We start from the raw sequence: 24,988 nt of genomic DNA on the forward strand, positions 1-24,988 counted from the left end.
TTTGATCTTCCAATTGTAGATAGCACCATTTGAGCATCCTTTATGAAATAAGTAATTCAGTAATAAAAAGATAAATAACATTTATCCTGTTACATTTGATGCTGAGATGCTTCATATCCACTTACATGTGAAGTGAACCAAGATCACACTACACTAGATTATAGCTTTATTTCTGTTTCGTAAGGTCACAGATATTGCTGATGCCATGATACTGAAGCAGCTTTTTGAAAATCTATTCCACAATGGTGTTGTTGTTGTCGCCACGTCCAACAGACCACCTGAAGGTAACACCAATACAAAATTGTTCAAATACAATTATGTTAATCTTTGACAGTAGAGTATCACTGTGGTTGAGCGTTGACGCACACATTAACAACTACATTCAGCATAGGTTTGATTCCATCATGCTGCTGTGTTGCAATCTTGCGATTTAATGAAGAGCGGGGATGCTGAATGTTGAGGAGCTGCTTGTCAAAGGTGAATTGGGGAGCATGAGAGGAAAAATTGGAGGGAGAGTTCCACTCGGCTCACGCCTGTCATTGATTTTAAAGCTGCATTTGTGGAGGTTGGGAGCAAATATTCCATTTGCTCGCTGAAAATGGTGTTTGGAGACCATGACAGCTAGAGAATAAACTGAGCAACTCCTATTATTTGAAGGAGAAAGGAAAAATTAACTTGAGTCTTTATTTTGTTTTTCCTCCCCTACCCTTCGCAAATATTGTCACATGATTGTGTTTAGCTTGTTGCCTTAGAGGCATTTATATTTGCTACCTTTTCCAATTCTTTGTCTTTTCAAGTTTGCATTTGGATCATTATTTTTGTATACTCAACCAATTTGAAATGAGTTTTTCCACCTCTGCATTGAGAGAAACTTCATATTTAGATGCATTTCTATTGAATGGAGAGAGAGAAAAAAAACTAAATCGGGTTAAGTTCTCATCAAGCTTTATTGTACTCAAAAATATTTTCTGTTCTGTTGAACAGCAAACTATTCCACGTCTGTTGAGAGTACCCCAGGCAGACTTGCACGATGAATAACATTCAAGAACTGCCAAGAGTTCTTCCCACATATAAACCTTCTGAAACTTGTTCACCGAGGTTGGCTAAACTTTGGCAACATGCCTCAATTTATGGACATTGAAATTTAAGAGTAAGTTAACTCGAGGTTCATTTCTGGGTATCCTTACCTGCCCTAATTATTGGAGTACGTGCACCTGTGATGGAATAGGCAGTGATAGACGATCAGTTCTGGTCTTCACTATGGTCTTAATGGCTTGTAGGTGTATCAGCATAATCCAGCCCCAAAGGCGGCTGCGTATTTAAGATATTAAATCAGGTGTGCGTATATTGGCTGCACTGGACAGTGGATTTTCATGACATTTTTAAAAGTGTACACGATTTATTGTTGTTATGGCACAGCTATGGTAAGTACCAGGCCACCCAAATCCCAAAGAGAAACTTGGAGCAGCTGCCAGAACAATTTTGTAATTTGAGTATCATGAGATTTTCTGAAAACAAGATAAGTAACTCTCAGCCCAATTGTGATAATTTTATGTTAAACATTTATTAAAATAATGAAAGAAGAAGATAATCACACTTAAAAATGGAAGAACACGGTTACTTTCAAACCATTTCCAAAGGATTTTGGCTTAAATGAACTCCGAACTCAACCCCCTTTCGATGGCAGCAGTCCTTACAGATTTTCTACTCTATAAAATTCCAGTAACTTTACTACGCAAAGCCCTGCTGCTTTAGGGCAGTGTTTTTCAAACTTTTTTTCAGGGGACCAATTTTTAGCAACTGGCCAACCTTCGGGACCCATGCCGGTCAACCTTCATGACCCAGGCTGGCTAAACTTCGCGTCCCACCCAGCCGACCTTCGTGACCACCATTTTCTCTTACCTTTAATGTGAGAGGTGAGCCTGCTTGGTCTTCACGATCTCACTCCAATCAGGTACACAGGAGGAGAGGACTATGCACATATCGGGTGCAGGATTCAGCCGGGTTCCTTTCTGCCGTCTTCATCTTTGTGAGGACGGAAAATCCAACCTTGCACATGTAGGTCATTGTGAATGACAAAAGCAACAAAATGCTTGTTTTACTCAGCTCCGGACACTCCTCGGAGACGCTACTCCAGAATGCTGACAGTTTCATTGACTTTTGCCCTGTTTTAATGTGCTGTCGAAGCTGAGGCGCAGACGTTCAGTCAGCTTCATTTGGCGTCAGGCTTGCCAGTCCATTGACAGTTTATTTGATACGTTGCAGCAATGTGGGGAATATGTAATAATTTTGACTTTGCACTCGCAATTGCCAAACTTTCAATGACTTTTGGAAAGCTGCGATTTCTTCACCGTGCCAAAAGCAATCATTATCCTTCCCTTGCAATTTAAGGTTCAGTTCATTTAGAATTGAAAATATGCCTGCAAGGGAAGACATAGTTAGCATCCAAGTTTCAGCAGCAATCGAATCAGCCAGAGAGGACAATTTCTTGAGCAGGAAAGCGTGGATTTTGTATGTTGCTAACTTTAGCTGTTTCTTAATTTGGCTCTGTTTAATTACGTTTGCTCAAGAGTCGCCAGGTATCTTTCGACACCACCACAAGGTTCAGAACCGAATACTGATCAATGACTCGATACACCAGTTAGTAAGTTCAAAAGCAATGCTCATTTATTTACACACAGTCAAATCTACTCATGCATAAACTCTACAAACTAAACTACCACTATTACTCAGGCTTATACTTAGCTTCGGGTGCCCACTTAGTCAGAGGAACAATGGCCGTTGCTTGATTCTGAGGCTGCTGGGTTGAGCTATTTACTGGGTATCAGCGAGGAGTGTCTATCTTGTAGCGTGCGTTGACTTGGAACTTACTTGGTCTGATGGAGCTGCTAGGCTGGTCTCTCTCTTCGCTGAGAGCCACTCTCTCTTCGCTGAGAGCCAAAGGAGGCGGATTCTCCCTTGGGGAATATCTTTTATACTAAAAAGGGCTTTGCGCGCTTTTGGGCGGGCCTTGAACTTGGCCTCAATTAATTGGGTCTTGTCCCAATCACTCGTATCGATCTTCCTCCAATAGAGGGGTGGTTCCTTGATCGCTGGGCGTGTCCTGGTGACCGTTGGTCTGCTTTGTTTTAGTCTCTTCTGGCGCCGGGGTGTCTGCCTTAACATTGTGTCTCTAAATGTTTCCCTTTTGTCCCTGGAGATGGCTCATTAGTATGTAGATTGCTTTGCAGTTTCTGTCCTGTCTGAGAGTTTAAGGTTTTAATCAACAGACAGAGCTTGCACCTGCTTGTTTCTTACTATTGTCCAATTTTCCCTGCATTCTTTGCGAGTGTCCATTTTGTAATCGGGACGTGGCCATCCCAGATGGCTACACACCCTCCTTGTGATCCTCAACGCGAAGCATGAAGGATCACACTACTACGTCGTCTTCATCCTCTGACCAACCGGGGCACCCATACCTATGGCTCTACACTGTCCTATCCTATGCAACACATTTACCTAAACCATTTTAAATACATTCATTATGGGTGCTATGACATTAATACATGCATTACAGAAAAATAAAAAACTGGAACCTCTAACTATTCTCAATAAACTATCCACATTCAAACAATCCAAAAATACACAAATATTGTCCAATTTTCCCAGCATTCTTTGCGAGTGTCCATTTTGTAACCTGGACGTGGCCATCCCAGATGGCTACACGTACCTCAGTTCGTAAACTCTGAGTAGCGCCCCTGTTGACTGATCATTACAGTAACTCTTCAAGCCGATGAAGTCCACCGTCATTGGGATTGACTGGTCACTGTTTCGATTCTATGCTTTAATGTAGTCTAAAAGATCAGCAAAAAACTTTTGGCCACCCTTCAGTACACAAAGGGCGACGATGTGATGATTCCCCATGGCTTTCAATATCTCCCTTGCCAAACATTCAGTTCTGTCCATGATTAAACCAAAAGGAATATATACTCTCTCCAGATCATTGAGCAATGTTTAGGGATGCAGAACAGATCGAGGTCATAAACTTGTTCATGATCGGTGATCAGTCAGCTGCCGCCATGCTGCGATCATAAATACTTTGACCCCAGGTTCAGGTCCCAACACTCCCAGTCTGCATGCGCACTGATGAGCGGGAACGCATGCGCAGTGCCCCTGCATTTTGTTAGCTGGTCACGGCCGCCATTTCTAAAGCCACTCGCAGCCGTCATTGTTAAAAGCCGGCTGCTGCCGCTGTTGCACATGAATTCCTGCGATCGGGAACGACGCGATGGCTGGCTCTGCGAGACCTCCTGAGACCCGCATGCGACTCACCCGTGGGTCGCAACCCCCACTTTGAAAATGCCTGCTTTAGTGTGTTCTCTGAGGGTGACAGAAAACTGGTGTTCACAGGTCTGGCTTCATCCACACTCTGTCCTGTTCGAATTCTCATTAGCCACCAGACAGTCTTCAAAGTTTCCTTAAATCAGTTTTTCCCTTCAACTGTTTAGTATAATCCTTTAAAAGTTTATTTTCCCAGAATTGATCAACTCCTTTTACTTTATAGCTACTATATTTTACAAGTAAACTTACACTATTTTCTCTCGTCTATTTGCAATCTTTCAATTGTACATCTTCCCTTTTGAAACACAGCAGCTAACTTCAAACCACTTATTTGGTCTTATGTAAATTTCTATTCAAGCTCAGCTGCCTCTCCGTTCATCACCATATCAAACCACTTGCCATCACACCCTCCTTATTGATGTTTGACTTTTGCGGCTTATTTGTCTCCAATTCAATTAAACCAGTCACGCCCCCACAAGCTTGCTTCCCAGCGAAATATGAGAGTGATATTGCAAAGAAGAAATATTAAATCTTCTGATTTTCCTGACATTAGATTTAAAGCTGCAGTTACAGAGCCAGATCAGTTCCCAGTCTCAGCCACCCTTGTGCCAAGTTTAATTCCATTGTGCAGTCTCCAGTCTCTTTTCCCCTCAGCACTTTTCATGGCCCCTTCTACTCTGCAGCTTCTTCCAGCTCATGGTCTTGTTAAACCTTCACCTTTTTTGAACTTGTTAAACCGTCTCTTTTTTTGAACATGGTGATTTCATTGTTAGCACACAGTTGCAGAAGTGTTGCTAATTTTTCAGTACGTTGCCTCAAATACCCATTAATCATGTGAGATGGACAGTGAATCTTGGCCAGCTGCTTAACAGTGTGGACCATTGCAACTGATCCTGTTGCCCTGACACTACAGAACCACACTTCAGGCAGGATGAACTGGACAACAGTTGGGACAGAGCTTGCTTTTTTACCATGTGATAGTACTTAAACCATTAATTTTAAAGAATTGGAAAGATGTAATGCATCAACGATGTTTTAGTGAAGCTGTTGGCAAATGCTTATGTCTATGAACATTTAGTTGCTAGAATTTTCTTCATTTTCCGACCTATTTTCTCTCTCCGTGTGAGGATCATGATGGCACATGGTCCTACAAATGCTATTCTTGATATTGGCAAATGACAAGCCAATTATCCACAGGAATATCTGTGATTCTGGGTGACTTTAAACTGCATATAGATTGGGTGTGTCATATTAGTCACAGTGCAATAGAGGAGGAACTTCTGGAGTGTATACTGGTTGATATTTTGGACCAATACGTTGAGGAACCAACAAGGGTACAGGCCATCTTGGACTGGACATTGTGCAAGAATTAGTTGACAATCTAGTTATGCAAGAACCCTTGGAGATGAGTGACCATAATATGTTAGAATTCTTTATCAAGATGGAAACTGAGGTAGTTGGGCAGCATGGTAGCACAGTGGTTAGCACAGTTTCTTCACAGCTCCAGGGTCACAGATTCGATTCCCAGCTTGAGTCACTGTCTGTGCGGAGCCTGCACGTTCTCTCGGTGTCTGCGTGGGTTGTGATGATACACCACTGTACTTCCCTAGCATTGTACATAGTTATATAATAGTTGTGTGTAACGTGGCCCTGTAATCCTGTGTATAGTACTGTGTATTGTACTGTAGCTCTGTAGAGGTTCGGTCACCTGTATGTAACCTGACCTGGCCACGGAGAGCTCTGCCTTGGCCACTCCCCCGGGAGTTAAGTATAAGACCCAGCTTCTGAGACCGGACCCATTTTGTCTGGGGTCGTTTGTGTCGGGTAAGCTTCCTATGTATTGTATTAAAGCCTTGATTAAAGTCTCACATGTCTTTGTGGTTCTTGACGCTTAGTGCATCAAGGGTTTCCTCCGGGTGCTCTGGTTTCCTCCCACAATCCAAAGGTGTGCAAGTTAGGTGGATTGGCCATGATAAATTGCCCTTTGTGTCCAAAAAAGGTTGGGTGGGGTTGCTGGGTTACGGGGATAGGGTGGAGGCGTGGGCTTAAGTAGGGGTGCTCTTTTCAAGGACCGGTGCAGACTCGGTGGGCTGAATGGCCTCCTTCTGCACTGTAAATTCAATGATTCTATGGTAGTTGATTCTGAGACCAGGTTCCTGAACCTCAATAAAGGTAACTACGATGGTATGAGACATGAGTTGGCTATGATGGACTGGGAAACATTGCTTGAAAGGAAGGACTGTGGACCGACAATGGCAGGCATTCATGGAACGAATAGGTAAACTCCAAAAGTTGTTTACTCCTTTATGACGCAAGAGTAGAAAGGGAGTTGTGGCCAAACCATGGCTTACAAGGAAAATTAAAGATCTTATTAGATTCAAAGAAGAGGATAATAAATTAGCAAGAGAAAGCAATAGACCTGAGGAATGGGAACAGTTTCAAATTCAGCAAAGGTGGACCAAGGGATTGATTAAGAAGGGGAAAATACAAAATGAAATTAAGCTAGTGGAGAACAAAAACTGAATAAAAGCTTCTAGAGGTTTATAGAGGGAAAAAGATTGATAAAAATGAATGTAGGCCCCTTTGAGTCAGAAATGGGGGAATTCATAATGGAAAACAAAGAAATGGCTGAGGAACAAAGGAAGGCATGAATAATTTCCTGGAAGTTCTGAGTAACACAAGTTGTAGTGAGGAGCTGAAGGAAATTAGTATCAGAGAAATGGGGCTGGATTCTCCGCCGGCGGGATGCTCCATTTTGCTGGCAGCCCGGGGGTTTCCCGACGGCGTGGGGCTGCCCCACAATGGGAAACCCCATTGACCAGCCGGTGTAACAGAGCATTCCGCCGGTGGGGTGGAACAGAAATGTGAAGCGGTGATGGTGGAGAATCCATCTCATGGTTTGGGGGAAATTAATGGGATTGATGGCAGATAAATCTCCAGGGCCTGATAATCTTCATCCCAGAGTACTTAAGGAAGTCGCCCTAGAAATAGTAGACCCATTGGTGGTCGTTTACCAAAATTGTTTGGACTCTGGAATGATTCCTAGAGATTGGAGGGTAGCTAATATAACCCTGCTATTCACAAAGGGAGGTAGAGAGAAAACAGGGAACTATAGACCAGTGAGCCTAACGGCGGTAGTAGGGAAGTTGCTCGAGTTCATTATCAAGGATTTCATAGCACAGCATTTGGAAAGCAGTGGCGTAATCAGACAAAGTCGGCATGGATTTACGAAAGGGAAGTCATGTTTGACAAATCTACTAGAATTATTTAAAGATGTAACTAGTAGAGTTGACCAGGGAGACCCAATGGATGTGGTTTATTTAGAATTTCAGAAGGCTTTCGACCACGTCTCACATGGCTGATTACGATGTAAAGTTAAAGTGCATGGGATCTTGGGTAGTGTCTTGCGATGGATAGAAAGCTTGTTAGCAGACAGGAAGCAAAACATAAAATCCATGGGTCTTTTTCCGATTGTCAGCAGTGACTAGTGGGATACCGCAGGGATCTGTGCCAGAACCCAACTGTTCACATTATATATTAATTATTTGGCCGAGGAACTAAATGTATTATCTCCAAATTTGCAGATGATACAAAACTGGGCGTGAGGAGGATGCAGAGATACTTCAGTGGGATTTGGGCAGGCTGAATGTGTGGGTATATGCATGGCAGATGCCGTATAATGTGGATAAATGTGAGGTTATTTGCTTCGGTAGCAAAAATGAGAAGGCAAATTATTATTTGAATGGGTGTAAATTGAGTGAGGTGGATACTCAGCGAAACCTTGGTGTCCTTGTGCATCAGTGTTGAAAGTAAGCGCGGAGGTACAGCAGGCAGTAAAGAAGACAAATGATATGTTGGCCTTCATAGCGAGAGGATTTGAGTGTAGGAATAGGGATGTTTTACTGCAATTGTATCGGGCATTGGTGAGGACACACCTGGAGTATTGTGGGCAGTTTTGGTGTCCTTATCTGAGGAAGGATGTTCTTGCTGTGGAGAGAGTGCAGTGAAGATTTACCAGGCTGATTCCTGGGGTGGCGTGACTGCCATATGAGGAGAGAATAAATCGGTTAGGATTATATTCGTTGAAGTTTAGAAGAGTGAGAGGGGATCTCATGGAAACTTGTAAAATTCTAACAGGATTAGATAGGGTAAATTCAGAAGCCCTGTCACCAGAATTCCTTTTATTTACAACCAAACAGCTGAGCAACCATGGCCTCCTTCTGCACTGTATGTCTATGTATTTTTCTATAAATACCATGAATGAAAAAAACCCTATCCTCTCAGACATTCGTACGCAGGTACTTTGCAGCAGGGGTTTGAAGGACATTCAAGGAGGAACCTTGGCTAATTTTCAACCCACCCCCCCCTGTAACACAAAAGAAAGAAAGCTCGCATAGCAAGACATGAACATGGCAAGTCAATATGATACAGAGCTTTGTACATTGGATTCCTCCCGTACATATCAGTTTCCCGGATCGTTCATGTATTTTCTTGCTCAAATGCCCCCCAGAAAGGCCCCCCCCCCCCCCCCCCCCCCCGGGTTGCTGCTGCTGTCCGACCTTCCTCTAACGCTCCGCGAGATAGTCTAGGAACGGTTGCCACCGCCTGTAGAACCCCTGCGCAGACCCCCTCAAGGCAAACTTTATCCTCTCCAACTTGATAAACCCTGCCATATCATTTATCCAGGCCTCCACGCTGGGGGGCTTCACCTCTTTCCACATTAACAAGATCCTTCGCCGGGCTACTAGGGACGCAAAGGCCAGAATGCCAGCCTCTTTCGCCTTACTGTTCCCGCAACTCCCCTCCAGAACCCCTCCAGTGCCGGGCATGACCAAAACATATGGACATGGTTCGCCGGACTTCCTGAGCACCTCCCACATCTGTCCTCTACCCCAAAGAACCTACTCAGCCTCGCCCCCGTCATATGCGCTCTGTGAACAACCTTAAATTGTATCAGGCTAAGCCTGGCACACGAGGAAGAGGAATTAACCCTACTTAGGGCATCAGCCCACAGCCCCTCCTCAATCTCCTCCCCTAGCTCCGCTTCCCATTTACCTTTTAGCTCCTCTACCAAAGCCTCCCCCTCTTCTTTCATCTCCTGGTATATCGCCGACACCTTGCCCTCCCCGACCCATACGCCCGAAATCACCCTGTCTTGAATCCCCTGTGCCGGGAGCAGCGGGAATTTCCTCACCTGCCGCTTCACAAACGCCCTCACTTGCATATACCTGAAAGCATTTCCCGGGGGTAGTCCAAATTTCTCCTCCAGCACCCCTAAGCTCGCAAACGTCCCGTCGATGAACAGGTCCCCCATTCTTCTAATCCCTTCCCGATGCCAGCTCTGAAACTCCCCGTCCATCCTTCCTGGGACAAACCGATGGTTATCCCTGATTGGGGACCACACCGAGGTTCCCATCGCTCCCCTATGTCGTCTCCACTGCCCCCAGATCTTTAACGTTGCCGCCACCAACGGGCTCGTGGTGTACCTTGTCGGCAAGAGCGGCAGCGGTGCCGTCACCAGCGCCCCCAGGCTCGTTCTTTTGCAGGACGCCATCTCCAACCTCTTCCATGCCGCCCCCTCTCCCTCCATCACCCACTTACGGATCATCGCCACGTTGGCTGCCCAGTAGTAGCCACCCAGATTCGGCAACGCCAACCCTCCTCTATCTCTGTTACGCTCCAGGAACCCCCTCCTTACCCTTGGGGTCTTGCTTGCCCACACAAATCCCATAATGCTCCTGCTTACCCTCCTAAAGAAGGCCTTGGTAATCACAATTGGGAGGCATTGTAATACAAAAAGAAACCACGGTAGAACCACCATTTTGATCGACTGTACCCTGCCCGCCAGCGAGAGTGGCAACATGTCCCACCTTTTAAGTCCTCCTCCATCTGTTCCACCAGCCGCGTCAAATTAAGTTTGTGCAGTGCCCCCCAGTTCCTAGCTACCTGAATCCCCAAGTATCGAAAGCTCCTTTCCGCCTTCCTCAACGGTAGGTCGTCTATCCCTCTTCCCTGATCCCCCGGCTGCACCCCAAAGAGCTCACTCTTTCCCACATTGAGCTTATAACCCGAGAAGTCTCCAAACTACCTTAGGATCTGCATGACCTCAACCATCCCCTCCACTGGATCCGCCACATACAGCAACAAGTCGTCTGCGTACAGCGACACTCGATGTTCCTCTCCCTCTCGGACCATCCCCTTCCATTTCCCCGACTCCCTTAACGCCATGGCCAAAGGTTCAATTGCTAATGCAAACAGCAGAGGGGACAGGGGGCACCCCTGCCTCGTCCCTCGGTGCAGCCGGAAATACTCCGACCTCCGCCGGTTCGTGACCACACTCGCCACCGGGGCTCTGTACAGGAGCTTAACCCAACTAATAAACCCTCTTCCGAACCCAAACCTCCTCAACACTTCCCAGAGATACTCCCACTCTACTCGGTCAAAGGCCTTCTCCGGTTCCATGGCTGCCACAATCTCTGCCTCTCCCTCCACTGATGGCATCATTATCAGATTTAGGAGCCTTCGCACATTGGTATTTAGCTGCCTACCCTTTACGAATCCCGTCTGGTCCTCATGAATCACCTCCGGGACACAGTCCTCAATCCTCGTAGCCAACATTTTTGCCAGCAACTTAGCATCTACGTTGAGGAGCGAGATTGGTCTATACGACCCGCATTGCAGTGGGTCTTTATCCCGCTTCAAGATCAAAGAGATTGTCGCCTCCGACATTGTCGGGGGCAGATCCCCCCCTCCCTTGCTTCATTGAAGGTCCTTACCAGCAGCGGGGCTAACAGGTCTACATACTTCCTATAAAACTCCACCGGGAACCAATCCGGCCCCAGGGCCTTCCCCGCCTGCATGCTCCCCAGTCCTTTAACCAGCTCCTCCACCCCAATGGGCGCCCCCAAACCAGCCACCTCCTGCTCCTCCACCCTCGGGAACCCCAGTTAGTCCAAGAATCGTCGCATCCCCTCTTTTCCCCCTGGGGGCTGGGACCTATACAGCGCCTCGTAAAAGACCTTAAATGCCTCATTCACTTTCACCGCACTCCTCACCGTAGTTCCCCTGCCAACCTTGACTCCCCCTATTTCCCTCGCTGCCATCCTCTTACGGAGCTGATGTGCCAGCATCCGACTCGCCTTCTTCCCATATTCATATATCGCCCCCTGTGCCTTCCTCCACTGTGCCTCTGCCTTCCCTGTGGTCAACAGGTCGAACTCCGTCTGGAGACTTTGTCTCTCCCTGAGTAGGCCCCCATCAGGAGCCTCTGCATATCTCCTGTCCACCCTTAAAATCTCCCCCACTAACCTCTCCCTTTCCCTGCCCTCTCTCTTCGTCCTATGAGCCCTGATGGAGATTAACTCTCCCCTGACCACCGCCTTCAGCGCCTCCCATACTACTCCCACCTGCACCTCCCCGTTGTCGTTGGCCTCCAGATACCTTTCGATGCACCCCCGCACCCTCCCACACACTTCCTCGTCTGCCAACAGTCCCACATCCAACCGCCACAACGGGCGTTGACCCCTCTCCTCCCCCAGCTCTAGCTCCACCCAATGCGGGGCGTGGTCTGAAATGGCTATGGCCGACTACTCCGTTCCCTCCACTTTCGGGATCAATGCCCTGCCCAAAACAAAAAAATCTATCCGGGAGTAGGCCTTATGTACATGGGAGAGAAAATTGTCTGGCCAAAGGCCTGGCAAATCTCCACGGATCTACTCCCCCCATCTGATCCATAAACCCCCTGAGCACCTTGGCCGCCGCCGGCCTCATCCCCGTCCTAGATCTGGAACGATCTAATGCTGGGTCCAACACCGTGTTGAAATCCCCACCCATTATCATGCTCCCTACCTCCAAGTCTGGAATACGCCCCAACATCCGTTTCATGAATCCAGCATCGTCCCAGTTCGGGGCGTATACATTTACCAATACCACCTTCGTCCCCTGCAACCTACCGCTCATCATCACGTATCGGCCTCCATTGTCCGCTACTATGTTCTTGGCCTCAAACGACACCCGCTTCCCCACCAGTATTGCCACCCTTCTATTCTTCGCATCCAGCCCCGAATGGAATACCTGTCCTACCCATCCCTTCCTTAACCTGACCTGATCTGCCACCTTCAGATGTGTCTCCTGAAGCATGACCACGTCTGCCTTCAGTCCCTTTAGGTGCGCGAACACTCGGGCCCTCTTAACCGGCCCGTTTAGGCCTCTCACATTCCACGTGATCAGCCGGATTGGGGAGCTACCCCCCCCCCCCCGACTAGCCATCATCTATCTTAGGCCAGTCCCGTGCCCGCGCCTCCCGCACCCTCCAGTCCCCCCGACGGGGAACCCCCGCCCTGACCACCTCTTCCATTTTCAGTTCCCCCTCAACCAGTGCAGCAGCAACCCTATTGTACCCCCCCCCCCCGCTAGATCCGCATCTAGCTCTTTTGCTCCCCCCATACTGACTTCTGCTGACCCAGGCTTCCTCTGCCTTCCCGTTGATCTCCCCGTGTGGGAGTCTCGCCTCCTCCTTACCTTCCTCCATCCCCCCCTCCCTAGCGCGGTAAAAAGCCTGCGCTTTCCTGAGCCAGCCCCGCCCCCTGTGGCGCAGCTCCTGCTGCGGCCTTATCCCAGTTCCCCCATCCCCGAGTCTCCCCTCCCTCCAGCACCGATGCCCACATTTCCCACTATCTCGTCAACAGAAAAGAAAATTTAACAAGAACTCTTCCCACATCCCCCTCCATCAACCCACCCATGAAACATTCTTTACCCATATTCACAACCCCGTATACAGTCAACATTCCCCCCACAACCACAGCCCCTCAGTTCAAGTCCAATTTTTCTGTTTGGATAAAGGTCCAAGCCTCTTCTGGCGTTTCAAAATAGTGGTGTCGGTCCTGATAAGTGACCCACAGTCGCGCAGGCTGCAGCATTCCGAACCTGACTCTTTTTTTGTGCAGCACCGCCTTGGCCCGGTTGAAACCAGCTCTCCTCTTTGCCACCTCCGCACTCCAGTCCTGGTAGACTCGGACCACCGCATTCTCCCAATCTACTGCTCCGCACCTTCTTGGCCCATCTCAGGACACTTTCTTTGTCCGCAAAGTGATGGAACCTCGCCACTATCGCCCTTGGCGGCTCATCAGCCCTGGGTCTCCTCGCCAGGACCCGGTGAGCTCCTTACAGCTCCAGGGGGCTCGGAGAGACCTCCGCACCCATCAGCGAATGGAGCATCGTGCTCACGTGCCCCGGCATCAGCTCCCTCCACTCCGTCAGGTTGACCCAGAATCCGGAGATTCTTCCTCCTTGACCTGTTCTCCAGGACCTCGAGTCTCTCAGCCCACCTCCTGTGCACTGCCTCGTGCGCCTCCATCTTTACCGCCAGGCCCAGGATCTCGTCCTCGTTCTCATTAGTTTTGTCCCTCACCTCACGGAGCTCCACCGCCTGGGCCTTCTGGGTCTCCTTCAGCCCCTCGATCGCCAACAGCATTGGCACCAGCACCTCCTTTTTAAGCTCCTCCACACAGCGCCTGAGGAATTCCTGCTGGTCCGGCCCCCATGCTGCTCGATCGCCGCCCTCCGCCATCTTGTTTTTTCCCCCCTCGTTTTTGCCCCTGCTCCAAAGCCTTTTTCTCCAACGCTCCAGCGCTAATCCCTGCCATACAACGTAAGGGGGACCTTAGTTCACCTTCCCACACGGGATTCAATCAAAAAATTTCCGTTGGGGCTCCCCTGGAGAGCCCAAAGGTCCGTGATCGCGGGAACTGCCGAAATGTGCGGCTTAGCTCCGCATCGCCGCAACCGGAAGTCCCCGCAAAAGTCCCATCTATGAACGGTCCCCCATCCTTTTAATTCTTGCCCGATGCCAACTTAGGAACCTCCCATCCATCCTGCCCGGCACAAACCTCTGATTATCCCATATCGGGGACCAAATTGGAGCCCCCACCTGACCCCTATGTCGCCTCCACTGCCCTCAGATCTTCAATGTCGCCGCCACCACCGGGCTCGCGGTGTATCGCGTCGGCGGTAGCCGCAGCGGTGCCGTCACCAGCGCCCCCAAGCTAGTACCCACACAAGATGCTGCCTCTAGCCTCTTCCACGCCGCCCCCTCTCCCTCCATTACCTATTTACGGATCATCGCCACATTCACTGCCCAACAATAACCCCACAGACTCGGCCCGCCCCTGTCTCGACTGCGCTCCAAAAACACCCTCTTCACCCTCGGGGTCTTGCTCGCCCATACAAACCTGCTTTCCCGCTTGAAAAAAGCCCTGGGGATTAGGATGGGCAGGCACTGGAACACGAACAAGAACCTCGGGAGGACCGTCATCTTGACCGACTGCACCCTACCCGCCAGGGAAAGTGGCAACACATCCCATCTGCTAAAGTCTTCCTCCATCTGGCCCACCAACTGTGCCAAACTAAGCTTATGCAGGGCCCCCCTGCTCCTAGCCACCTGGATACCTAGGTATCGAAAGCTCCTCTCCGCCCTCTTCAACGGCAGCTCCTCTAGCCCCCTTTCCTGGCCCCCCGCATGCACTACAAAGAGCTCACTCTTCCCCACGTTGAGCTTGTGGCCCAAGAAGTCCCCAAACTCCCTAAGGATCCGCATAACCTCCGCCATCCCCGCCACTGGATCTGCAATATATAACAACAGGTCATCAGCATACAACGACACCCGGTGTTCCTCCCCTCCACGGACCAACCCTCTCCAGTTCCTAGACTCCCTTAATGCCATGGCCAGCGGCTCAATTGCCAGCACGAACAGCAAAGGGGTCAGGGGACACCCCTGTCTCGTCCCCTGGTACAATCTGAAATATTCCGATCTCCGCCGGTTCGTAGACACGCCCGCCACCGGGGCCCTGTATAACAACCTGACCCACCCTATGAACCCTTCCCCGAACCCAAACCTGCTATGCGCTTCCCATAGGTTCTCCCACTCCACCCGATCAAAGGCCTTCTCCGCGTCCATAGCCGCCACCACCTCCGCTTCCCCCCCACCGAGGGCATCATAATCACGTTCAGGAGCCTCCGCACATTCGCATTTAACTTCCTGCCCTTCACGAACCCCGTCTGGTCCTCGTGTATCACTCCCGGGACACAACCCTCAATCCTCGTAGCGAGGACCTTCGGCAGCAACTTCGCATCTACGTGAAGGAGCAAGATCGGCCCATACGAACCGCACTGCAGTGGGTCCTTGTCCCGCTTGAGAATCAGCGAGATCAGTGCCCGAGACATTGTCGGAGGCAGAGTCCCTTCCTCCCTCGCCTCATTGAAGGTTCTCACCAGCAACCGGTCCAACAGTCCACATACTTCCTGTAAAATTCAACCGGGAACCTATCCGGTCCCGGGGCCTTGCCCGCCTGCATGCTGCCCAATCCCTTAACCAGCTCCTCCAGCCCCGTCGGGGCCCCAGGCCAGCCACCTGCTCTTCCTCCATCCTTGGGAACCTCAGTTGATCTAAGAACCGCCGCATCCCCTCTCCCCCCTCCGGGCGCTCTGACTTGTACAGGTCCCCATAGAAATTCCTAAATACCTCCTTTATTTTAACCACACTCCGCACCGTATTTCTCCCCCCTATCCCTGATTCCTCCAATCTTACTCGCCGCCTCCCTCTTACGTAGCTGATACGCCAGCATCCGACTCGCCTTCTCCCCATACTCATATACTGCCCACTGCATTTTCCTCCACTGAGCCTCTGCCTTACCTGTGGTCAATAAATCAAATTCCATTTGGATGTTCTGTCGCACCCGCAGCAGCCCCACTTCGGGGGGCCTCTGCATAGCTCCTGTCCACCCTTACTATCTCCCCACCAACCTCTCCCTCTCCATCCTCTCTCTCTTCTCCCTGTGAGCCCTAATTGAAATTAGCTCTCCCCTAACCACCACCTTCAGAGCCTCCCAAACCACACCCACCTGCATCTCCCCATTATCATTGGCCTCTATGTATCTCTGAATGCACCCCCGGACCTGCCCACAAACCTCCTCTTCCGCCAACAGTCCCACATCCAGGCGCCACAGCGGGCGCTGGTCCCTCTCCTCCCCAACTCCAACTCCTCCCAGTACGGGGCGTGGTCCGAAATCACTATAGTCGAATATTCCGTTCCCTCCACTCTTGGGATCAGTGCCCTACTCATCACAAAAGGCCTATTCATGGATAGACTTCTATGTACATGGGAGAAAAAAGAGAACTCTCTGCCCACCGGCCTAGCAAACCTCCACGGAACCACTCCCCCCATCTGGTCCATAAACCCCCTCTTACCCGTCCTTGACCTGGATCGGCCCAATGCTGGGTCCAGTACTGTATTAAAGACCCCCCCACCCACCATTATCAAGCTCCCCGCTTCCAGATCTGGGATCCGACTCAACATGCGCTTCATAAACCCTACATCGTTCCAATTCGGGGCATACACATTCACCAGTACTACCCGGGTCCCCTGCAACCTACCACTCACCATCAGGTATCAACCCCCATTATCCGCCACAATATTCAGCGCCTCGAACGACACCCATTTCCCTACCAGTATTGCAACCCCTCTGTTCTTCGCAATCCAGCCCTGAATGAAAGACCTGCCCTACGCATCCCTTTCTCAGCCTGATCTGATCTGCCACCTTCAAGTGCATCTCCTGAAGCATAACAAAGTCTGCCTTCAGTCCCTTTAAGTGTGTGAACACCCGGGCCCTCTTGACCGCCCCCCCTGCCGACTAACCATCCCCTTTCTTAGGCCAGCATCGTGCCCACGCCTCCCGCACACTCCAGTCCCCCAGGCTGCGAACCCCTGCCCCGACTCTCCCTTTTACCTCCAGCTCCCCTTCAGTCAGTACAACAGCAACCCAGTTCTTTCTCTTCTCCTCGCCCCCCCCCCCCCAGCTAGACCAACGTCTAGCCCCACAAAACCCACATATCACATCCACTCATCCCTTCCCACTCCCCAGCTTTCCCACACAAAAACAAAAAAACAAACCCAACCCCACATCAAACCCTTAGTTCGAGTCCAACTTCTTGTTTTGTATTCAGGTCCACGCCTCATCCGGCGAATCAAAATAGTGGTGGCGGTCTTGAAACATGACCCACAATTGCGCTGGCTGCAACAGCCCGAACTTCACCCGCTTTCGGTGGAGCACCGCCTTGGCCCGGTTGAATGTCCGTATTCTCCCTCCTGCTGCTCTGTTCCTTCTTCGCCCATCTCAGGACGCACTCCCTGTCCATGGAGCGGTGAAACCTCACCACTACAGCCCTTGGCGGCTCATTGGCTTTAGGCCTCCTTGCCAGGACTCTGTGAGACCCATCTAGCTCCAAGGGCCGTGGGAAGGCTCCCGCGCCCATTGACGTGTTCAGCATTGTGGCTACATATGCCCCAACGTCGGACCCCTCCACCCCTTCAGGGAGACCCAGAATCCGGAGATTCTTCCTCCTCGACCTATTCTCCAGGTCCTCAAACTTTTCCTGCCACTTCTTGTGCAGCACTTTCACCGCCAGGCCCAGAATCTCCTCCTCGTTTTCAGAGGCTTTCTGCTGCACCTCTCGGATCGCCACCCCTTGGGCCTTCTGGGTCTCCACCAGCTTTTCTATCGACGCCTTCATTGGGGCCAGCATTTCTGCTTTCAGCTCCGCAAAGCAGCTTTTCAGGAACTCCTGCTGCTCCCGCGACCATTGCACCCACGCTGCCTTGTCTCCACCCGCCGCCATCTTACTTTTCCACACCCGCTCTGCTCCAAAACCACTTTTTAAATCGGCCCACACCTGGTCCACTCCATACAATGCTGGGGGAACCTTACTGCTGCCTTTCCACACCGGGAATCGTCGTCCAAGTGCCACTGGGGTTCCTCAAAAGGGCTCAAATGTCCGTTCTTGGCGGGAGCTGCCGAACGTGCGACCTACCCAGGCATAGCCGCAACCGGAAGTCTCCATTTAAATTTATTTTGAAGGTATTTTGTTCAAACTGTTTGAAAAGTGGCAGTGGCAGTCGGTTATGATCCTTTTGTAAAAATAAATAAAAGGCTTTATCTCCCCGTTTCAGAAATGAGTCGTGTCACGCAGGCCATGGATCTTTTTACTTCAGAGGGTCTACGGACTGTCTGCTGCTGTGCACACTCTAATTCACACCGTAACTATCACTGATCAATATAAAGAACTCTATGTATTGCTCAAGCAGGAATCAATTTTGTTTCTTTGGTCTTGCTATTATCTGCTATTGTTGTGTTGGGGGGGTGGGAGGGGTGGGTGGTGAGAGGGGGGCTGCTATTTACCAAAGTGAAAAAAGAAATGCTATTATCAAGATGAGTAGCAAAGCTAATGCCAATTTTCTCTTTCAGACCTCTATAAAAACGGGCTTCAGAGGGCTAACTTTGTGCCATTCATTGCTGTCCTGAAGGTAAAGAAAGTCATGTTTTGATGTTTTCTCTTTCTGACTGTAATATTGATAATCAGGGTTTACACAGGTTCCTTTGATCTTGCCTTCAAGGAGAATGCTACTAATAATTACACCACCAATGCTGCTAATGGAATTGCTGTTCGAAAAGGAGAATTGAACAATGACGGGTCCTTAGATTTTTGAGTGGGCACACAGCGACTCGATAGCTTGATTTTTTTTCTTAACTCTGTGACTGCCACAGGCAATTTATTAAAAAAAACACAAATGGGCAAGAACAATTTGGTGAGGAATATTGCAGGTGTGATGTCAGGGAGAGAAGTAATTTACTTACTGGTGTAGAAATGCATCTGAATGGAGTTTTGGATTGGCGTGTCCTTTGTGCCACCCCTTAAGTACATTCATTCTATTCCAACGGGTGTTGGGAGATACCTATTCTTTTCAGCGCAGACTGACTTGTGGGTTTGGCATGATTATTAGAAAAATGTTTAACCCTATTGACAGCTTATTGGATTTATGTAATAGTCCCTGTCAAGGCATTATATTCACCAGGACCTTAAATCTCTGAATTGTGAAGAGAAGAGGAATTTGTTTGGAGTTATTTTTTTGTTGAGTGACCAAGGCAGGCATATTTTTTGTTGAAAAGCATTTGTATCTGAATCATCGAATCCTTACAGTGCAGGAGGAGGCCATTCAGCCCATCACGTCTGCACCAACCCTCTGAAAGAGTACCCTACCTCACCTTTGGACACTAAGGACAATTTAGCATGGCCAATCCACCTAACCTGCACACCTTTTGGACTGTGGTAGGAAATCGGAGCACCCGGAGGAAAACCACGCAGACACTGGGAGAATATGCAGACTCCGCCCAGTCACCCAAGGCTGGAATTGAACCTGGATTCCTGGCATTGTGAGGCAGCAGTGCTAACCACTTTGCCACCACGCGCCGCCCTGTGCTGTTCTGCTGAACAGTTTGACCCTTATTCATTATGTATGACCATGTTTATGGTCGATTTTTCGGTTATCTTTTTCATAGCAAAGCTGGGAAAATTCATTGTTTTTTTTCCCCCAATCCACCCACACCTTTCCATTCACCATTTTTCTAAATGGTTTAGACTTAGGAATTGGAGGAATGGGTCAAAAATTGTAGATGCTATCACATTGGTGGGTATTGCTAATATTGTGAAAGACTGTCAAAATACAGGAAGATAAAAAGAGACCTTAGCATCAAAATGGTGGATAAATTACATAAAATTCTATATGGCAAAGTGTGGTACTTGGAAGATCATAATCCAATTTGGGTAGAGCAATAAAGATACCTGAGAACACATTCATTAATTGATAGGGCAGCACGGCAGCATAGTGATTAGCACAATGGCTTCACAGCGCCAGGGTCCCAGGTTCGATTCCCGGCTTGGGTCACTGTCTGTGTGGAGTCTGCATGTTCTCCCCGTGTGTGCGTGGGTTTCCTCTGGGTGCTCCGGTTTCCTCCCACAGTCCAAAGATGTGCAGGGATAGGTGGATTGGCTGTGCTAAATTGCCCTTAGTGTCCAAAAAAGGCAGGGTAAGGTGGGGTTACGGGGATAGGATGGAAGTGTGGGGATAGGGTGGAGGTGTGGGCTTAGGTAGGGTGCTCTTTCCAAGGGCCAGTGCAGACTGGATGGGCCGAATGGCTCCTTCTGCACTGTAAATTCTGTGATTCTGTGAAAAGTAGCAACACAAGATAAGGTCATAAAATGTGCAAACAAAATAGTAGCGTTTATTTCGAGAGGAATAAAACACAAAAACAAGGGTCTGGATTCTTCCATCCCACCCACCGAAAGATCACCATCGGCAGGAGGCGGACCATGGAAAGGTCCATTGACATTACACTACATTGACATTACATTACATTACAAGTCCATCGCAGTACTTTCCAGTCGTCAGGCGGGCGTGGCCGGAGAATCACGCCCAAGGAGATAATGTCAAAGGTCAGGTGGATAACGTGGAGTACTATGAGCAATTCTGCTCTCTGGTTCTCCAAAATGGATATTGAAACATGAGAGAGTGTGGAGTGAAGATGTGCAAGCATTTTTCCAGAATTGAAAGGTTAAAACTATGGGGAAGATTAAGTTGTCTGGGGTTCTGCAAAAGAGGACACCTGATGTAGTTATTTTTATAATTCTGAGGGGCTTTAATAGGGTGGACGTAGAGATGGTATTTCCAAAAGTGAGTGAGTCCAGACCAGGAATCATAAATAAAGGACTGTTGCTCTCAGACAAAGGATTTAGCTGGATTTTTATTACAGAGTGGTGAGAATGTGAAACTTGATGCCACATGGAACGGTTGAAGTATTGTAAGAGGCTTGAAGCCTACTTAAGATTGAAGGGAATTGTGGGTTTCAGTGGGAAAAGATGGGAAGAGGTCATTTTAGTGGGAGGAAAGCACAAATACTGCTACATACCACTTGGACCAATGGTCTGTTTCTGTGCTGTAAATTCTTTTTTTTTTAAATATATTTCATTGAAAATTTTTTCTAAACAACATTTTTCCCTCTTACAAAACAAACGGAACGATAACAAAATAGAAATTTTTAACAATACACAAGTAACAAAACCCCATTATCTATTGACCTATACTAAACTAAACCCCCTCCCCCCTTCCCCCTGGGTTGCTGCTGCTGGTCATCTGTCTTCCCTCTCACGTTCCCTTAGGGAGTCGAGAAATGGCTGCCACCGCCTGGTGAACCCTTGAGCCGATCCTCTCAGGGCAAACTTTATCTCCTCCAGTTTAATAAACCCCGCCATATCGTTTACCCAGGCCTCCAGTCCGGGGGGTTTCGCCTCCTTCCACATAAGTAGGATCCTGCGCCGGGCTACTAGGGACGCAAAGGCCACGACATCGGCCTCTTTCGCCTCCTGCACTCCCGGCTCTTCCGCAACTCCAAATCGAGCTAACTCCCAGCTTGGTTTGACCCGGCATTCACCACCTGCGAGATCACTCCCGTCACTCCCTTCCAATATCCTTCCAGTGCCGGGCACGCCCAAAACATATGTGCGTGGTTTGCCGGGCTCCCGCCACACCTCCCACATCTGTTCTCCACTCCAAAGAACCTGCTCAATCTTGCCCCCGTTATGTGTGCTCTATGTAGCACCTTAAATTGAATCAGGCTAAGCCTGGCGCATGAGGAAGAGGAGTTTACCCTGCTTAGAGCATCAGCCCACATACCCTCTTCTATCTCCTCCCCTAATTCTTCTTCCCACTTTCCCTTTAGTTCTCCCACCGACTCCTCCCCCTTTTCCCTCATCTCTCTGTAAATCTCTGACACCTTGCCCTCTCCGACCCACACCCCTGAAAGCACCCTGTCCTGTATCCCCTGTGTCGGGAGCAACGGAAATTCCCTCACCTATTGTCTAGTAAACGCCCTCACCTGCATATATCTCAAGAAATTTCCCCGGGGTAACTTATACTTTTCCTCCAATGCTCCCAAGCTCGCAAAAGTCCCATCTATGAATAAATCTCCCACCTTCCTAATTCCCAACTGGTACCAGCTCTGAAATCCTTCATCCATTCTTCCTGGGGCTAACCTATGGTTGTTCCTGTTAGGGGACCCCACCAGGGCTCCCCGCACCCCTCTCTGTCACCTCCACTGTCCCCATATGTTCAGTGTTGCCGCCACCACCGGGTTCGTGGTATACTTTTTAGGTGAGAGCGGTAGCGGTGCCGTCACCAGCACCTCTAAACTTGTCCCTTTACAGGACTTTCTCTCCAGTCTTTTCCACGCCGCTCCCTCACCCTCCATCATCCATCTACGTATCATTGCCACATTGGCGGCCCAATAATAATCTCCCAAGTTCGGTAGTGCCAGTCCTCCTCTATCCCTACTACGCTGAAGGAACCCCCTCCTTACTCTCGGAACTTTCCCTGCCCACACAAAGCTCGTGATGCTCCTATCTATTTTATTAAAAAAGGTCCTGGTGATTAATATAGGGAGACGTTGAAATACAAATAAGAACCTCGGGAGGACCATCATCTTAATTGCTTGCACCCTGCCCGCCAGCGATAAAGGCTGCATGTCCCACCTCTTGAAGTCCTCCTCCATTTGTTCCACCAGCCGTGTCAAATTAGGTCTGTGCAAGGTTCCCCAGCTCCTAGCGATCTGAATCCCCAGGTATCGGAAGTTTCTTTCCACTTTCCTTAGAGGCAGGCCTTCTATTTCTCTACTCTGGTCCCCTGGATGTATCACAAATAATTCACTCTTCCCCATGTTTAGCCTATACCCCGAGAATTCCCAGAACCTCCTCAAAATTTGCATAACCTCTATCATCCCCCCCGCTGGGTCCGACACGTATAACAATAGGTCATCCGCGTATAACGAGACTCGATGTTCTTCTCCCCCTCTAATCACCCCTCTCCATTTCCTGGAGTCTCTCAACGCCATGGCCAGAGGTTCAATTCCCAACGCAAACAACAATGGAGACAGCGGGCATTCCTGTCTTGTTCCCCTATATAATCGGAAATACTCCGATCTATGTCGACCTGTAACTACGCTTGCCGTTGGTGCCCCATAAAGAAGTCTAACCCAGCGAATAAACCCGTTCCCAAACCCAAACCTCCTTAACACTTCCCATAAATACTCCCACTCCACCCTATCAAATGCCTTCTTTGCGTCCATTGCCGCCACTATCTCTGCCTCCCCCTCCACTGGGGGCATCATTATCACCCCTAATAGTCGTCGCACGTTAACATTCAGTTGTCTCCCTTTTACGAACCCTGTCTGGTCTTCGTGCACCACCCCCGGGACACAGTCCTCTATCCTCGATGCCAGTACCTTTGCCAGCAACTTGGCGTCCACGTTCAATAGTGAAATAGGTCTATAGGACCCGCACTGCAACGGATCTTTGTCTCTCTTCAAAATTAGCGATATCGTCGCCTCCGACATCGTCGGGAGTAGAGTCCCCCCTTCCCTGGCCTCATTGAACGTCCTGGCCATCAACGGGGCCAACAAGTCCACATATTTTCTGTAGTATTCCACCGGGAACCCATCCGGCCCCGGAGCCTTCCCTGCTTGCATGCTTCCCAATCCCTTAATAACCTCGTTCACCTCAATCGGTGCCCCCAGGCCTGCCACCTCCTGCTCCTCCACTTTCGGGAACCTCAATTGGTCCAGGAACTGCCGCATCCCCTCCTCTCCCTCTGGGGGCTGAGACCTATACCGTTCCTCATAAAAGGTCTTAAACACCTCATTTATCTTTCCTGCCCTTCGCACAGTGTCTCCCCTTTCATCCCTAATTCCTCCTATCTCCCTCGCTGCTGCCCTCTTTCGCAGTTGGTGCGCCAACAGGCGACTAGCCTTTTCCCCATATTCGTACCTCCTCCCCTGTGCCTTCCTCCACAGTACCTCCGCCTTTCTGGTGGTCAGAAGGTCAAACTCGGTCTGGAGTCGTCTCTTCTCTTATATGTAAACAGTCCAACTAGGGAAGGGGCGGTACTGGACCTGGTATTAGGGAATGAGCCCGGCCAGCTGGTAGATGTTTCAGTAGGGGAGCATTTCGGTAACAGTGACCACAATTCAGTAAGTTTTAAAGTACTGGTGGACAAGGATAAGAGTGGTCCGAGGATGAATGTGCTAAATTGGGGGAAGGCTAATTATAACAATATTAGGCGGGAACTGAAGAACATAGATTGGGGGCGGATGTTTGAGGGCAAATCAACATCTGACATGTGGGAGGCTTTCAAGTGTCAGTTGAAAGGAATACAGGACAGGCATGTTCCTGTGAGGAAGAAAGATAAATACGGCAATTTTCGGGAACCTTGGATGACGAGTGATATTGTAGGCCTCGTCAAAAAGAAAAAGGAGGCATTTGTCAGGGCTAAAAGGCTGGGAACAGACGAAGCCTGTGTGGCATATAAGGAAAGTAGGAAGGAACTTAAGCAAGGAGTCAGGAGGGCTAGAAGGGGTCATGAAAAGGCATTGGCAAATAGGGTTAAGGAAAATCCCAAGGCTTTTTACACTTACATAAAAAGTAAGAGGGTAGCCAGGGAAAGGGTTGGCCCACTGAAGGATAGGCAAGGGAATCTATGTGTGGAGCCAGAGGAAATGGGCGAGGTACTAAATGAATACTTTGCATCAGTATTCACCAAAGAGAAGGAATTGGTAGATGTTGAGTCTGGAGAAGGGGGTGTAGATAGCCTGGGTCACATTGTGATCCAAAAAGACGAGGTGTTGGGTGTCTTAAAAAATATTAAGGTAGATAAGTCCCCAGGGCCGGATGGGATCTACCCCAGAATACTGAAGGAGGCTGGAGAGGAAATTGCTGAGGCCTTGACAGAAAT

The 24,988-nt window shown here is 49.2% G+C and overlaps 1 protein-coding gene across 3 annotated transcripts in view; it reads left to right on the forward strand.

The window, feature by feature from the left end:
* Nucleotides 1-24,988, forward strand: part of afg1lb (AFG1 like ATPase b) — a 267,168-nt gene that overhangs the window by 124,820 nt on the left and 117,360 nt on the right. For all 3 annotated transcript variants that reach the window (XM_072499963.1, XM_072499964.1, XM_072499965.1), the window contains 2 exons: nt 185-284; nt 18,618-18,676. In XM_072499963.1, coding sequence (XP_072356064.1) covers nt 185-284; nt 18,618-18,676 — 159 coding nt within the window. The remainder of the gene's footprint in view (nt 1-184; nt 285-18,617; nt 18,677-24,988) is intronic.

This window comes from Scyliorhinus torazame, chromosome 4 (assembly GCF_047496885.1).
Source record: "Scyliorhinus torazame isolate Kashiwa2021f chromosome 4, sScyTor2.1, whole genome shotgun sequence".
Taxonomy (NCBI): domain Eukaryota; kingdom Metazoa; phylum Chordata; class Chondrichthyes; order Carcharhiniformes; family Scyliorhinidae; genus Scyliorhinus; species Scyliorhinus torazame.